Consider the following 15,134-nt stretch of genomic DNA (forward strand, 5'->3'; position numbering starts at 1 on the left):
CTATATGACAGAAAATACCCAAAAGTGACACCATTCTAAAAACTGCACCACTCAAGGTGCTCAAAACCACATTCAAGACATCAGTACCCCTTCAGGTGCTTCACAGGAATTAATAGAATGTGGAAGGAAAAATGGAGAGCTCCGGACGTGCCTAAACAGTGGAGAACCCCCCACAAGTGACCCCATTTTGGAAACTGTACCCATCAAAGACTTTTCCCAGGAGGATAGTGGGGATTTTTAACCCAAAGGTCCTACACAGAATTTGATAACATTAGGTCGTCATATTGAATATGTCATTAGTGTTGAGTGCAAGTACTCACTATGCCAGTTTGCATTGGGGTGCTCCGGTATGCACCAAGTATCGCAGGTGCTCGAGCAAGTGAGTAGCGAGTACTTGCGCTCAACACTAGTCGACGTTTTTTTTTTTTTTTTTTTACTTTTGAAAAACACTAATCCCAAAGCTATCCCTAGCCCAACCCGATCCAAAAGCCCAACCCTAACCCCAGCCTAACACCAACCCCAACGGCAAAGAACGAAAAAGAAAAAAAAAAGTTATTAAAAAAAAATGTAATCTGACTAAGGGAATGACATGGGGAAAATGACAAAAATTATTTGCATTACATCACTATGACAGACCCTATCACAGTGACTGAAATGAACCAATAGGAAAATTACCTGCTGTTGCCCGGGTGCCGGATCTCGGCGGGTGCACTGTGCATGCGCCATTTTTTTTTCATGATTAGGAGGTGGATGGTAAGAGGGACGGAGCTAGAGGGATTGGTTTGGGGCTTGTATATCATGTCAGAAGAGAGGAATGTTTGTAATAGCTGCCACACTTTTTTTTAATGTGATAGCAGTAATTCATTGAATAACGGCAATCACGTGATCAGGGACCAGGAAAACTGGATCTAATCGTGTTCTTGAAATGCAAAATGTACTGTAAAGATGTTTCTAGAAAGTTCTAGAAGTCTCCCCTTTTTCTTATCAGGACATTGCAGCCTGCAGTGTAGCTGCAAACCCCCCCTTCTCTTCCCCCACACACCAGTGTCTTCAAGTGCACAGCTCTGTGAAACCTGAAACCGTCCATTTCCTGTGAGCTAGGAATGTTAATTAAGCTAGTGGAGAAGATGTTCCTTTGTTCTCAGATCTGTGGCTGAATGAAACTATGGGTGATATTAAAGAGACTGTACCGCAAAAACCATACACCGTAGAGATATAATAAACATATCACGGTGTAGGCAATGAAGCCAGCTGTCTAAAGCCCTAAGTTTCACAATTATCGGACTTCTAGAAAATGAGATATGGATTCCTTCTAAACGGTGTGTCCGAAATACTGCATATTTGGGCTTGAATTATTGTAATCAACAAACTACAAAGAATGCTACCAGGTGCGTGTTTGTGTGAACTTCCTCCTACGAGAGGAAGTATATTAAGTTTTGTAGTTTGATTCTAAATCCAAGAGTAGGGGGCAGACCCTCTCCAGACTGCCCCTTCTGTGATGTCACACAGCAGAGGCTATAAGGCATTCCCTTGGCAAAACCAGGGCAAAGCAGCTGAAGTACTCGAGCCAGAGAGACGTGCCGATGAGTGGCGACGTTTGGTTACGTGCCCCTCCCCCTCCTGTAGCCACATGGGATGCCTAAAGATTCATAAGCAACCATGTGTACTTTCTGTCTTCATCCACTTTTGTTTTATACTTGTATTGTACATATGTAATGTCTCAACTTTATAGCAACTTTTATCTGTATAATCACTGCCCTTTTGGGAATAAATCGTAAAAGTATTAGCTCTGTCTCCATGCTCTAAGAAACGAACTATGCGCCTTTTTTAGGTAATCGCTACTAATTTGGGGTTTGTCACGGACCCTCTTAATTAACTCCTTGATTAAGTAAACTGTGGCTGTTGGCAGCGTGGTGTGCGCGGCTGGCTAAGCTAGCTGGCAGTACAGACGGGTCTTGCATGCTGAATGAGGGGCTGCGGCCACAGGATTGATAATTCCCTTACTGCAGTAGTCTAGTGGCCCGTGCACAACAAGCAGCCCGTCCGGCGACTAATTATCCTAGGTGCAGCTCCCTGATTGACCTGAGGGTAAGTGGGGTGCCGGAGAGCTGCAAGTTCCAAAGTGGAACTGAGAAAGTGGGATATACATAAATCCCTGCAGTTCTTGGAAGGTTGTTAGCAGTGGTGGGGCATCCAAAATAACCCCCCTCCTGCGGTAAATTGCTAGAGCAAGGTTAGCTTGCTGCATTTTTGTCACATGATGCCAGTGGTGGGATAACTAAGATAAGCCCCCACTGTGCCTGAGATAGCCGTGTTCCGGCAGTGTGTGGCGTCCCTCCGTCCGCTGATACACCCGTGTCAGTGGTGGGATTGTGACATATTGGTGACACAGGGTCCGCTGTCCTTTGCTTTTTGGTGGCAGTGGGACCCCCGTTCGTCACATATTGGTGGCAGCAGTGGGCTGTTCATCACAGTTCTCCAGAGTCAAAGCTACCCCCTGGTAGCTGAAACCCCAGAGATTTTCTAATGCTGTGGAAGGGAGGGGGGGCGCTATAACCTTATTTCTGATGGCCGCTTTAAGACTGCAATGAGGGAATAAGGCAACTTAACAGCCGGTGTTATAATGTGCATCAGCGGTTGTTAAGGGATTAAACTGAGGCGTGGTTGTGCAAATGTGGTATGAACAGAATTACAGCACTACAACCTTCAGAAAGAATGCAGTGATGTTTACCTGCCCAGGCCTCCAGACAAATGCACTCTCAGGATGCAGCAGACCCATTAAGTTAAGATGGCGGTAACACAGGTGCAAAAATACTGATGAAAACCACTCACGGCCTACCAAAGGAGGACCCTTGATGCGGCTTGCATATCTTGGCCAAAATATCAACTAATACTTCACATTTTTATATGTATTTTTCTGCACTTTATTTTTCAGAGTGCAGCCAGGCCCATTCGGTCTTGTAAACTGTGGTGTCTGTTCACATGGGATGCATGTGAATAGTGCTGGGCAGCCCGCTTAGTCTAATAGTATGGGTGTCACTAATAGGCTGTAAATCAGATGCTGTGCATTACCATTGAGTGAAAAGTGCTGCATACAAGTCTCTATTGTGCAATAACATACTAAGCAACCACCCCCTCTCCATGGTTTGGTAGGCCGTGAGTGGTTGTTTCATCACTATTTTTGCACCTGTGTTACCGCCATCTTAACTACATGGGTCTGCTGCACCCTGAGGCGGCATTTGTCTGGAGGCCTGGGCAGGTAAACCTCACTGCCTTCTTTCTGCTCGTTTTTGAATTTTTGGAGACTTTTTAGTCCTGTTTTAGTTGCTTTGTTGTTTAGCACTACAACCCTGGAAAAGACAACCCAGGACTGTGAAGCAGGTAGAATCCTATATCAGACGAGAATGGGACAATACTCCTCACCTAAAACTTCAGAAATTGGTCTCCTCACTTGCCAGATATTTACACACTGTTGTAAAGAGAAAAGGTGATGATGCACAATGGTAGACATGGCCCTGTCCAATGTTTATTTCAAGATATGTTGCTGCCATCAATGTCTATATGAGGTAATTTTTTCAAATGAAATGAAAGGTCTATTTTTCACTTTCTGATCCATGTTCTATAGTCTGTTGTGGATAAAATGTGGCTATACGAGATTTCTAGATCATTGCATTCTTATTTTCGTTACCTTTTAGGCTATGTGCACACGTTGTGGAATTCCAGCGGTAAGTTTCATTCTGCGGGAAAATCGCATTTTAAATTACCGTGATTTTCCCGCGGAAAAATTAGCGATTTGCAAGTGTAATCAGCTTGCAGAGTGCTAGCGTTCTCCAAGCTATCTATAGCATCGCTTGGAGAACTGACTGACAGGTTGGTCACACCTGTCAAACATAGTGTTTGACGAGTGTGACCAACTTTTTACTATTGAGGCTGCCTATGCAGCATCAGTAGTAAAAAGATCTAATGTTAAAAATAATAAAAAAATCGGGTTATATTGACCTTCCGGCGTCCCGCGCAGCCTTCCCGGGCTTCAGTGATGCTTCCGTTCCCAGTAATGCCTTGCGAGACCTTTGATGATGACGCGGTCTCGCGATATTGTAGCGATCTCGTGAGGAATAGGGACCGCTACAATATCGCGAGACCGCGACGTCATCAAAGGTCTAGCAAGGCATTACTGGGAACAGAAGAATCGCTGAGGCACGGGAAGGCTGCGCGGGACGCCGGAAGGTGAATATAACCCGATATTTTATTTTTTACAGGGATATGGTACCCACAGCCTGGAGGAGAGTCTCCTCTCCTCCACCCCCTGGGTACCATCCACAAATGTTCTGCTTACTTTTCGCATGGTGGGCACAGGCACATGCGGAAAGTAAGCAGAACAATGCATTCCTATGTGGGTGGAATCCCCGCGATTCCGCAAAATTAATGAGCATGCTGCGGATTTTTCCGCGATGCGATTCTGCCGCAGGAAAATCTGCAGAATTAGCACAGCATTGCGGAATCCCATAGGAATGCATGGGATGCTGTTTTTTTGCGTTTTCGTGGCGAAAACGTGCGTTAAAAACCACTGCGAATACGCAAGAAAACCGCGACGTGTGAACGCAGCCTTACAGTGTCCTAACTTTTTTGGAATTGGGGTTTGTACTAGAACCTCAGCTAAAGTTTTATTTATCTCAACTAGGAGTGACAGCCTTGGAACAATTTGGTTTACACAAAATCCTTTTTACCCCTTCCCGAAACGGACAATTTCTGCTATAGCATTTTCATTTTTTTCCTCCCCTTTTCTTTCAAGGACCATAACTTTTTTACTGTTCTGTCCACAGACATGTGAGGGGTTTTTTTTCCAGAACTAGTTGTATTTTGGAGTGACCCCATTCATATTACCACATAGTGTACTGGAGAACAGGAAAAAATTCCAAGTGCAATGAAATTGCAAGAAAAAACAAAACACGCAATTCTGACATTTTTTAAGTGTACATTATTTTGGCAATACGAGACTCCTCATCAGTCAGATTACAGCAATACCAAAATTGACTTTTTATTATTATTATTTTAGCGGTTTAAAGGAAAAAAAAAATTTGTAAAAGAAAAAACTGGATTGTGTCACCATTTTCCAAGATCCATAACGTTTTCGTATTTGGAAGATAGAGCTGTTTGAGGGAAACCACAGTATTACTGCATATAGTAAAAATCAAGGTCTCCTTTGAAGTCCAACCACAGGCTCTCATCAGGACCCCAACTGTAATAGCAATGCACCCCGTCACAAGGACGCCAGTGTCTAAGACTGACAGCAGCATTTACCAGTCGGGGGCGGCTGTTACAGGTAGGTCCTGGCTGGGTGTCACAGACAATATTTTGTGTGCTCACTCCATATACCCCCAATGTATGTTGGTAAATGATTAGGCAGAATCCCCTAAAGTGAAATATTTAGGCTCTGTTCACAATATCATATCTTCTGACATATAGAGGTAGGGTCTGGATCATTCCCTTTCTATAATGTGGCCTTAAGGGGTTCCAATATTTTTTGACAAAATATATTAAAACAATAAATTCTAGTATGAACAGAGACTTATTATATATGCAGATTTCCACATCTGACATGAACCACACGTCTGGTACAGATCTACTTTGCAAGGATCCATTCATACATATCTGGCAGTGCTAAATGACCGCAGACTGGTAAACTTACTGATCTGCAGTCACTTAATAGCTTTACACTGGCAGACCATAGTAATTGATGTGCACTGAGCGATCTGATAGGCCGGCTTCACATTAGCGTTCCTCAGAGCTGCGGAGGGCTGCGCAGTTCCTCCGTGAAGCTCCGCCCACTGCCGCACCTCCTCCGTTCAGCCCCGCCTACATCTGCATGCGGCCTGTGTACCTATCTTTAACATTGGGTACGCAGGCCATGCGGATGTTTGCAGATGCGTCCGCATGCGTCGTTTTGACTATGCTGCGACCCGCATCGAACACAACGTGTTGCAATTTGTTGCGGTTGCCGCATCGTCAAAACGACGCATGCGGGCACATCCTCACGGCCTGCGTACCCAATATTAAAGATAGGTATGCAGGCCTCAAGCAGACATAGGCGGAGCTGAACGGAGGAAGTGTGGCAGTGGGTGGAGCTTCACGGAGGAACTACGCAGCCCTCCGCAGCTCGGCCAAATGCTAGTGTGAAACTAGCCTTATCCATCGCTCAGTGCATGTAGGCTGCCACGGTTCTAGGCTGTTCGAAACTGCACAAAGGATCATCACACCTCATGAGCGTTTTGTAAACACTGAAAGATTATCACAAAATGAGATTTCTTATGAACCTTCATTCACAATAATCTTTCAGTGTAAAATACAACAGAAAAGACTGACAATTTTCATATACGGAGTACAAAAAAAAAAATGCATACAATCCAGTTACTCATCACTGATAGTGGACAAACAATCAGGGTTGGTCTAGGAAGGTTCCCATCACACATGGAAGGACTCTGCGATGTGGTTTTATCTGCAGGAAAATAAAAGAAAACAGTAAGTACTGCAGACATTTAAAATATGTTCTGATAAAGGTATATACACGGGTATATTGTATTGCCAAGATCTATGTATAACACCAATTATCACAACACATTGCGATTAGACCTTTTGTACCATTTGTTAAGGGCTGCTTAGCAGGCATAATAAGTGGCATTAACACTGCAACATAATGGTGAACGCGCATTGTCATATAAGCACATTTAATGATTATCTTGTTGTTTAAATGAAAAAAAAAAAAAAGCTTGTTATAAATATCAATATATTACCACAATTATAAATATTAGATTACTGATAATTCTATTAATATTAATTGTATAACTTAATATTGAGCAGAATTAAGTATGCCGACATCCCAATATATATCGTTTGAACCCGAGTACTGCCCCTTCTGGATATTGTATGAGTCCCCCCACAGCCCCTTATATACTGTAAGAGACCACACACAGCCTCCTTTTATACAGCATGAGCCCAACACAGCCTCCCTATATACAGCATGAGCCCCACACAGCCTCCCCATATACAGCATGAGCCCCACACAGCCTCCCCATATACAGCATGAGCCCCACACAGCATGAGCCCCACACAGCCTCCCCAAATACAGCATGAGCCCCACACAGCCTCCCCATATACAGCATGAGCCCCACACTGCCTCCCCATATATAGCATGAGCCCCACACAGCCTCCCCATATACAGCATGAGCTCCACACTGCCTCCCCATATACAGCATGAGACCCACACTGCCTCCCCATATACTGCATGAGCCCCACACTGCCTCCCCATATAATGAATGAGCCCCACACTGCCTCTCCATATACTGCATGAGCCCCACAAAACCTCCCCCATATGCAGCGTGAGCCCCACATGGCCCCCCATATGCAGTGTGAGCAATACACGGCCCCACCCATATGCAGCATGAGCCCCACACAGCCTCCCCCATATGCAGCACGAGCCCCACACAGCCTCCCCCATATGCAGCATGAGCCCCACACAGCATCCCCCATATGCAGCATGAGCACCACACAGTCTTCCCCATATGCAGCATGAGACCTCCACATAGCCTCCCCACATTAAGGACGACACCCCCATAGGCTCCAATTGTCCACCAAATATCCCATACACATGAAAAAAAAAAAAAAAATACCATATGCGCACCTCAGTCCCGTTCCACCCGGCGCTCTGGTTTTGTTACTGTCTCCTCCACCAATGAAGTCAGCGTAGATGGAGACAGCGAGCGGGCCAGCACGGTGTGGCCCGTAGGCCTCTGGTTTCCAGTCCCTGGCGGTCTTAGGCTAGTTTCACATTAGCGTTTGGAGGCGCAGCGGACGCTCGCCGTGAAGCTCCGCCCCCTGCCGCGCCTCCTTCGCTCAGCTCCGCCTATGGGCGCATGCTACTGCGTACCCTATATTTAGCATTGGGTACGCAGGCCGTGCGCAGGTATGCTTTTACCGCCGCATGCGTCCTTTTGACGGTGCGGCAATCTCACCAAAATGCAACACGTTGCATTTGGCGCAGGTCGCCGCACCGTCAAAATGACACATGCGGAGGCAAAAGCAACAGTCAAAATGACACATGCGGAGGCAAAAGCAAACATGCGCACGGCCTGCGTACCCAATGCTAAAGATAGGGTACGCAGGCCGTATGCAGCAGCATGCGCCCATAGGCGGAGCAAACCGTAGGAGGCACGGCAGGGGTGGAGCTTCACGGCGAGCGTCCGCTGCACCTCCAAACGCTAATGTGAAACTAGCCTTAGTCCGCTTACGTATCAGTACCATTTTGGGATAGATGTAACTGAGAGTGAAATTATGTTCTAGACCAGACCTGGGCAAAGCGTGGCTCAAATTTTCGTCAAACTTCCGTTTTTTTTTTCCATATCAAAGAAATTTTATCACTATCAAGAAGTACAATATCTCACGACAAAACAATGTCAATCACCGGGATCCATGGAAGCGTTCCAGAGTTATTACCTCATAAAGGGACAGTGGTCAGAATTTTAAAAATTGGCCTGGTCAAAAAAAATGCAAACCACCCTTGGGGGTGAAGGGGTTAAAAAGAGGAGAGAGACCTGTAATTGACTTCATAGGTAGACCACAACCATGAGTCAAAATTGAGAAAACAATTCCAGAAAATCACCTTGTCTGATTTGGCAAGATATGTTTGCAAATTATGGTGGAAAATAAGTATTTGATCACCTAAAAACATGCAAGATGTCTGGCTCTCACAGACCTGTAACTTCTTCTTTAAGAGACTCCTCTGTCCTTCACTCATTACATGTAGTAATGGCATCTGTGTGAACTTGTTATCAGTATAAAAGCCACCTGTATACAACCTCAGTCACACTCCAAACTCCACTATGGTGAAGACCAAAGAGTTGACGAAGGACACCAGAAACAAAATTGTAGCCCTGCACCAGGTTGGGAAGACCGAATCTGCAATAGGCAAGCAGCTTGGTGTGATGAAATCAACTGTGAGAGCAAAAAAAATGGAAGACATACAAGACCTCTGATAATCTCCCTTCATCTGTGGCACCACGCAAGATCTCACCCCGTGGGGTTAAAATGATCACGAGAACGGTGATCAAAAATCCCAGAACCACACGGGGACCTAGTGACTGACCTGCATAGAGCTGGGACCACCGTACCAAAGGCTACCATCAGTAACACACTATGCCACCAGGGACTCAGATCCTGCAGTGCCAGACATGTCCCCCTGCTTAAGCCAGTACATGTCTGGGCCCATCTCAAGTCTGCTAGAGCGCATTTGGATTATCCAGAAGAGTATTGGGAGAAATTAGAATGTCATATGATCCAATGAAACCAAAGTAGAACTGTTTGGTAGAAACAAAACTCGTCGTGTTTGGAGAAGACAGATTGCAGAGTTGCATCCAAAGAGCACCATACCTACTGTGAAGCATGGGGTGGCAACATCATGCTTTGGGCCTGTTTCTCTGCAAAAGTACCAGGACTACTGATCCGTGAACATGAAAGAATGAATGGGGCCATGTATCGTGAGATATTGAGTGCAAACCTCCTTCCATCAGCAAGGGCATTGAAGACGAGGATAGGTCTTTCAGCATGATAATGATCCCAAGCACACTGCCAGGGCATCAAAGGAGTGGCTTCGTAAGAAGTATATGAAGGTCCTGGAGTGGCCTAGCCAGTCTCCAGATCTCAACCCCATAGAAAACCTTTGGAGGGAGTGTAAAGTCCGTGTTGCCAAGCGACAGGTCCAAAACATCACTGATCTAGAGGAGATATGCATGGAGGAATAGACCAACATACCATCAACAATGTGTGCCGACCTTGTGAAGACTTACAGGAAACGTTTGACCTCTGTCAATGCCAACAAAGGATATATAACAAAATATTGAGATGAACTTTTGTTAATGACCAAATATTTATTTTCCACCATAATTTGCACAATAAATCTTGCCAACTGAGACAGGGTGATTTTCGGAATTTGTTTTATCATTTTGACTCTCAGTTGTGGTCTACCTATGATGTCAATTACAGGCCTCTCATCTTTTAAAGTGGGAGAACTTGCACAACCGTTATCGTATTCTGCAGCGCTTTACATACATTATCAACACGGTCCCCGATGGGGCTCACAATCTAGATTCCCTATCAGTATGTCTTTGGAATGTGGGAGGAAACCCACGTAAACACGGGGAGAACATATAAACTCTTTGCAGATGTTGTCCTTGGTGAGATTTGAACCCAGGACCCCAGCGCTGCAAGACTGCAGTGGTAACCACTGAGCCACCGTGCTGCCCATGGCTGATTGATGAAATGTATCGGACAAACTTGCATTTTTCTCTGCCAAAATCAGAGTTTCTTATTTTCATGTGTACTATTGTTTTATGCAAGTAAAAGAGGTGGTTACGCTTTATGGATTTATCCCTTATTCAGCGAGCCCCTCATGCAGCGATACCTACTGATATTGAAAAGCAATTTGTATTATTACTTTGGAGGTGATCCCATTTAGCGTTTACTATTGTTCTTAATCATTCGCACACTCACACGTGTGCAAATAGTATATGTGTATATATATATATATATATATATATATATATATATATATATATATACACACACACACACACACACTAATTGCTTACACATATTAATTACTTTTTTGTTTTTTGTAGTGAATATTTTTTAGAAGAATTTTACAATTTTTCTTAATCCCTTTATGAGACTTCAAACTTTAATTTATCGGATTACTTTTTAATACCTTGCATGCATTGTTAGACCTGTCAGTGTCACAATGACACTGTACCTGTCAAACTCAGAAATTACTGTGCAACCTCCATGTGTCATAACCATCCACACTCTGCAATCACCCAAAATGCTGGCAGCGGCCCTGGCTGTTCCAGCAGGAAATCTACTTTGTCAGGTGATTTTTGTGTAGTATACTAAACAGTATCCTGAAATAAGGCTTGGCAGCCCTTTTGGATATGAAACATTTATTGTTGCGTGTACCGCTTTGTTTTGCTGTTACGCATCCCCCCCACCCCAAAAAAAAAAAAAGAAAAGGATAGTCACACATCGGCAAGTGAAGGATATGTGAATTGCAATAGAATTTTTCCTCCTTTTCCGGCCCATAATCCCGACCACCCCTCCGTACTGGCGTTACGGATTCAGTCAGACTGCTCTATGCTCGAGGATCGCATCACAATCCTGGGACTGGCCATCTGTTCTACTGACCTCAGAGTAACAGCTGCATAGACATACATGCTGACACACAGGAGAGTGGATGGCTAGCCTGAGGATTGCGATGCGATCCTCAGGTGAGTAACTCAGCAGACTGCATCCAGTCAGTGACACTAGCCAGGAAGGATAAGTGGGAATTTTGGGTGGAGAAGGGGTGAATATTCATTTGGCATTTACATACGTTAACCTCTGCTCCGGCATCACTAATTCAGTCAGACTGCTGAGTTACTTACCCAAAGATCGCATCACAATCCTCGGATTAGCCGTCTGCTCTCCTGACCTGAGCATGACAGCATGTACAGTATGTCTATGTAGTTCTCACTCTCAGGTTAGTAGAGCAGATGGCCAGTCCAAGGATTGCGATGCGATCTTCGGGCATACAGCAGTCTGACTAAATTAATGACACGGACGCAGATGGCTGGGCAGGGGAGGGGGAATATTAATTTGCAATTTACATATGCTTATCTTAGACTATAAATTTTCCAGGGCTTACAGGACTGCAACGGGCCACGTACAGAAATAAAAGTTACATATCCTGAAAATGCTACCCAAGCCCTATTTCAGGATAACATTTGCATACTACACAAAAAGTACCCGACAGATTCCCTTTAAGCCAAGCTTTTGCAGTGATCGCTCAGGCACGGTTCCTGGGCCTGAACTACATCAGGACGTAGCGGAATGTCCAATTGCAGGAACTGCCTGTAAAATAGGACTTATCAGTACATCCAATATCATGAAGGGGTTAAGAGGTTAATAACTTTACACACTATGCAAAATCTCTTAAAATTCTAACCTTTGACTTTTTTCCTAGATTTTTTGTTCACCCCATGAGATGCACCAGAGAGAGCCATAGCGAAAAAATCATCATTAACGAGACTGCAGGCTGGAGATGCTAAATATAATACAAAAGAGTAAACGCAAACATAAGTCATTATCACTGCACAAAAAAACAAACAAACACATACGCAAGTAAATAAGTAATTTTTAGCATATTTAACATGTTGGCTCTAGGTCAAACTCACATTTAGTTTTTCGTGGAAGCCACTCCTCTTCAGACTCACTGAAATCACATTTGGCTTTTCTGGGTTTCGGTCTTGTAAAACACAAAACTTCAATATAAATCTGTTACAATTGATAGATCACAAAAAACATTTACAGTAGCAATGCCTTAACCCTTTAGTGACAGTCAATTTTAACCTTAATCACCAGAGGTTTTTTTTTTTTTTTTAAATTCTGACCAGTGTCAATGTATGTGGTAATAACTGTAATTTTTCAACGGATCTCAGTGATTTTGAGACTGTTTTTCGAGACACATTGTACTTTAGGTTAGTGGTAAATTTAGTTAGATAATTTCACAAAGAAATGGAAAATATCAGAATTTTGAAAAAAAATATTGAAAAATTTGAATTTTCAAACTTTCAATTTTGAGATCCTTAAACCAGTTTGTCATGCTGTACAAAATAATAAATAACATTTAATCACAAGTCTACTTTATATCTGCATCATTTTTCAAATATTTTATTTTGTTAGGATGTTAGAGGGGTTAATTTCTCTTTTTTTTCCAAGCAATTTACAAAACCTGTTTCTTTAGCGACCTATTAAGATTTACATGGAGTTTGGGTGGTTTACAGTCATGGCCAAAAGTTTAGAGAATGACACAAATATTATTTTCACATGATCTGCCTCTGGTTTTTATGTGTGTTTGTCAGATGTTTTTATCACATACAGAAATATAATTGCAATCATATTAACAAAAGGTTACAGTGCCTACAAGTAGTATTCAACCCGCTGCAGATTTACACATTCGGAATTAACTTGGCATTGTGACATTTGGACTGTAGATCAGCCTGGAAGTGTGAAATGCACTGCAGCAAAAAAGAATGTTATTTCTTTGTTTAATTTTTTTTTAAATTGTGAAAAGTTTATTCAGAGGGTCATTTATTATTCAACCCCTCAAACCACCAGAATTCTGTTTGGTTCCCCTAAAGTATTAAGAAGTATTTCAGGCACAAAGAACAAAGAGCTTCACATGTTTGGATTAATTATCTCTTTTTAAAGCCTTTTCTGACTATTTAAGACCCTCCCCAAACTTGTGAACAGCACTCATACATGGTCAACATGGGAAAGACAAAGGTGCATTCCAAGGCCATCAGAGACAAGATCGTGGAGGGTCACAAGGCTGGCAAGGGGTACAAAACCCTTTCCAAGGAGTTGGGCCTACCTGTCTCCACTGTTGGGAGCATCATCCGGAAGTGGAAGGCTTATGGAACTACTGTTAGCCTTCCACGGCCTGGACAGCCTTTGAAAGTTTCCTCCCGTGCCGAGGCCAGGCTTGTCCGAAGAGTCAAGGCTAACCCAAGGACAACAAGGAAGGAGCTCCGGGAAGATCTCATGGCAGTGGGGACATTGGTTTCAGTCAATACCATAAGTAACGTACTCCACCGCAATGGTCTCCGTTCCAGACGAGCCAGTAAGGTACCTTTACTTTCAAAGCGTCATGTCAAGGCTCGTCTACAGTTTGCTCATGATCACTTGGAGGACTCCGAGACAGACTGGTTCAAGGTTCTCTGGTCTGATGAGACCAAGATCGAGATCTTTGGTGCCAACCACACACGTGACGTTTGGAGACTGGATGGCACTGCATACGACCCCAAGAATACCATCCCTACAGTCAAGCATGGTGGTGGCAGCATCATGCTGTGGGGCTGTTTCTCAGCCAAGGGGCCTGGCCATCTCGTCCGCATCCATGGGAAGATGGATAGCACGGCCTACCTGGAGATTTTGGCCAAGAACCTCCGCTCCTCCATCAAGGATCTTAAGATGGGTCGTCATTTCATCTTCCAACAATACAACGACCCAAACCACACAGCCAAGAAAACCAAGGCCTGGTTCAAGAGGCAAAAAATCAAGGTGTTGGAGTGGCCTAGTCAGTCTCCTGACCTTAACCCAATTGAAAACTTGTGGAAGGAGCTCAAAATTAAAGTCCACATGAGACACCCAAAGAACCTAGATAACTTGGAGAAGATCTGCATGGAGGAGTGGGCCAAGATAACTCGAGAGACCTGTGCCGGCCTGATCAGGTCTTATAAAAGACGATTATTAGCTGTAATTGCAAACAAGGGTTATTCCACAAAATATTAAACCTAGGGGTTGAATAATAATTGACCCACACTTTTATGTTTAAAATTTATTAAAATTTAACTGAGCAACATAACTTTTTGGTTTGTAAGATTTATGCATCTGTTAATAAATCCTGCTCTTGTGTGAAGTTTGAAGGCTCTAACTTATTTGCATCTTATCAAACCTGCTAAATCTGCAGGGGGTTGAATACTACTTGTAGGCACCGTATATTGACAGTTAGAATGAGTTAATGCAGCAAGTCAATATTTGCAGTGTTGACCCTTCTTCTTCAGGACCTCAGCAATTCTCCCTGGCATGCTCTCAATCAACTTCTGGATCAAATCCTGACTGATAGCAGTCCATCCTTGCAAAATCAATGCTTTTATTTTGTCTGAATTTGAAGGTTTTTGTTTGTCCACCCGTCTCTTGATGATTGACCACAAGTTCTCAATGGGATTAAGATCTGGGGAGTTGACAGGCCATGGTCCCAAAATCTCTATGTTTTGTTCCCTGAGCCATTTAGTTATCACCTTTGCTTTATGGCAAGGTGCTCCATCATGTTGAAAAAGGCATTGTTGATCGCCAAACTGCTCTTGGACGGTTGGGAGAAGTTGCTCTTGGAGGACATTCTGGTACCATTCTTTATTCATGGCTGTGTTTTTAGGCAAGACTGAGAGAGAGCCCATTCCCTTGGCTGAGAAGCCACCCCAGACATGAATGGTTTCAGGATGCTTGACAGTTGGCATGAGACAAGACTGCTGGTAGCGCTCACCTGGTCT

At 43.8% G+C, this 15,134-nt stretch overlaps 1 protein-coding gene across 1 annotated transcript in view; it reads right to left on the reverse strand.

Moving 5' to 3' along the window:
* HLTF (helicase like transcription factor) overlaps positions 1-15,134 on the reverse strand; it is a 202,678-nt gene that overhangs the window by 58,043 nt on the left and 129,501 nt on the right. Inside the window, exons 11-13 of the mRNA XM_073581064.1 lie at positions 12,258-12,328; positions 12,029-12,127; positions 6,402-6,496 (exon numbers count right to left, since the gene is read on the reverse strand). Coding sequence (XP_073437165.1) covers positions 6,402-6,496; positions 12,029-12,127; positions 12,258-12,328 — 265 coding nt within the window. The remainder of the gene's footprint in view (positions 1-6,401; positions 6,497-12,028; positions 12,128-12,257; positions 12,329-15,134) is intronic.

This window comes from Dendrobates tinctorius, unplaced genomic scaffold, assembly GCF_039654945.1.
Source record: "Dendrobates tinctorius isolate UK_male_01 unplaced genomic scaffold, ASM3965494v1 ptg000069l, whole genome shotgun sequence".
NCBI classification, from domain to species: domain Eukaryota; kingdom Metazoa; phylum Chordata; class Amphibia; order Anura; family Dendrobatidae; genus Dendrobates; species Dendrobates tinctorius.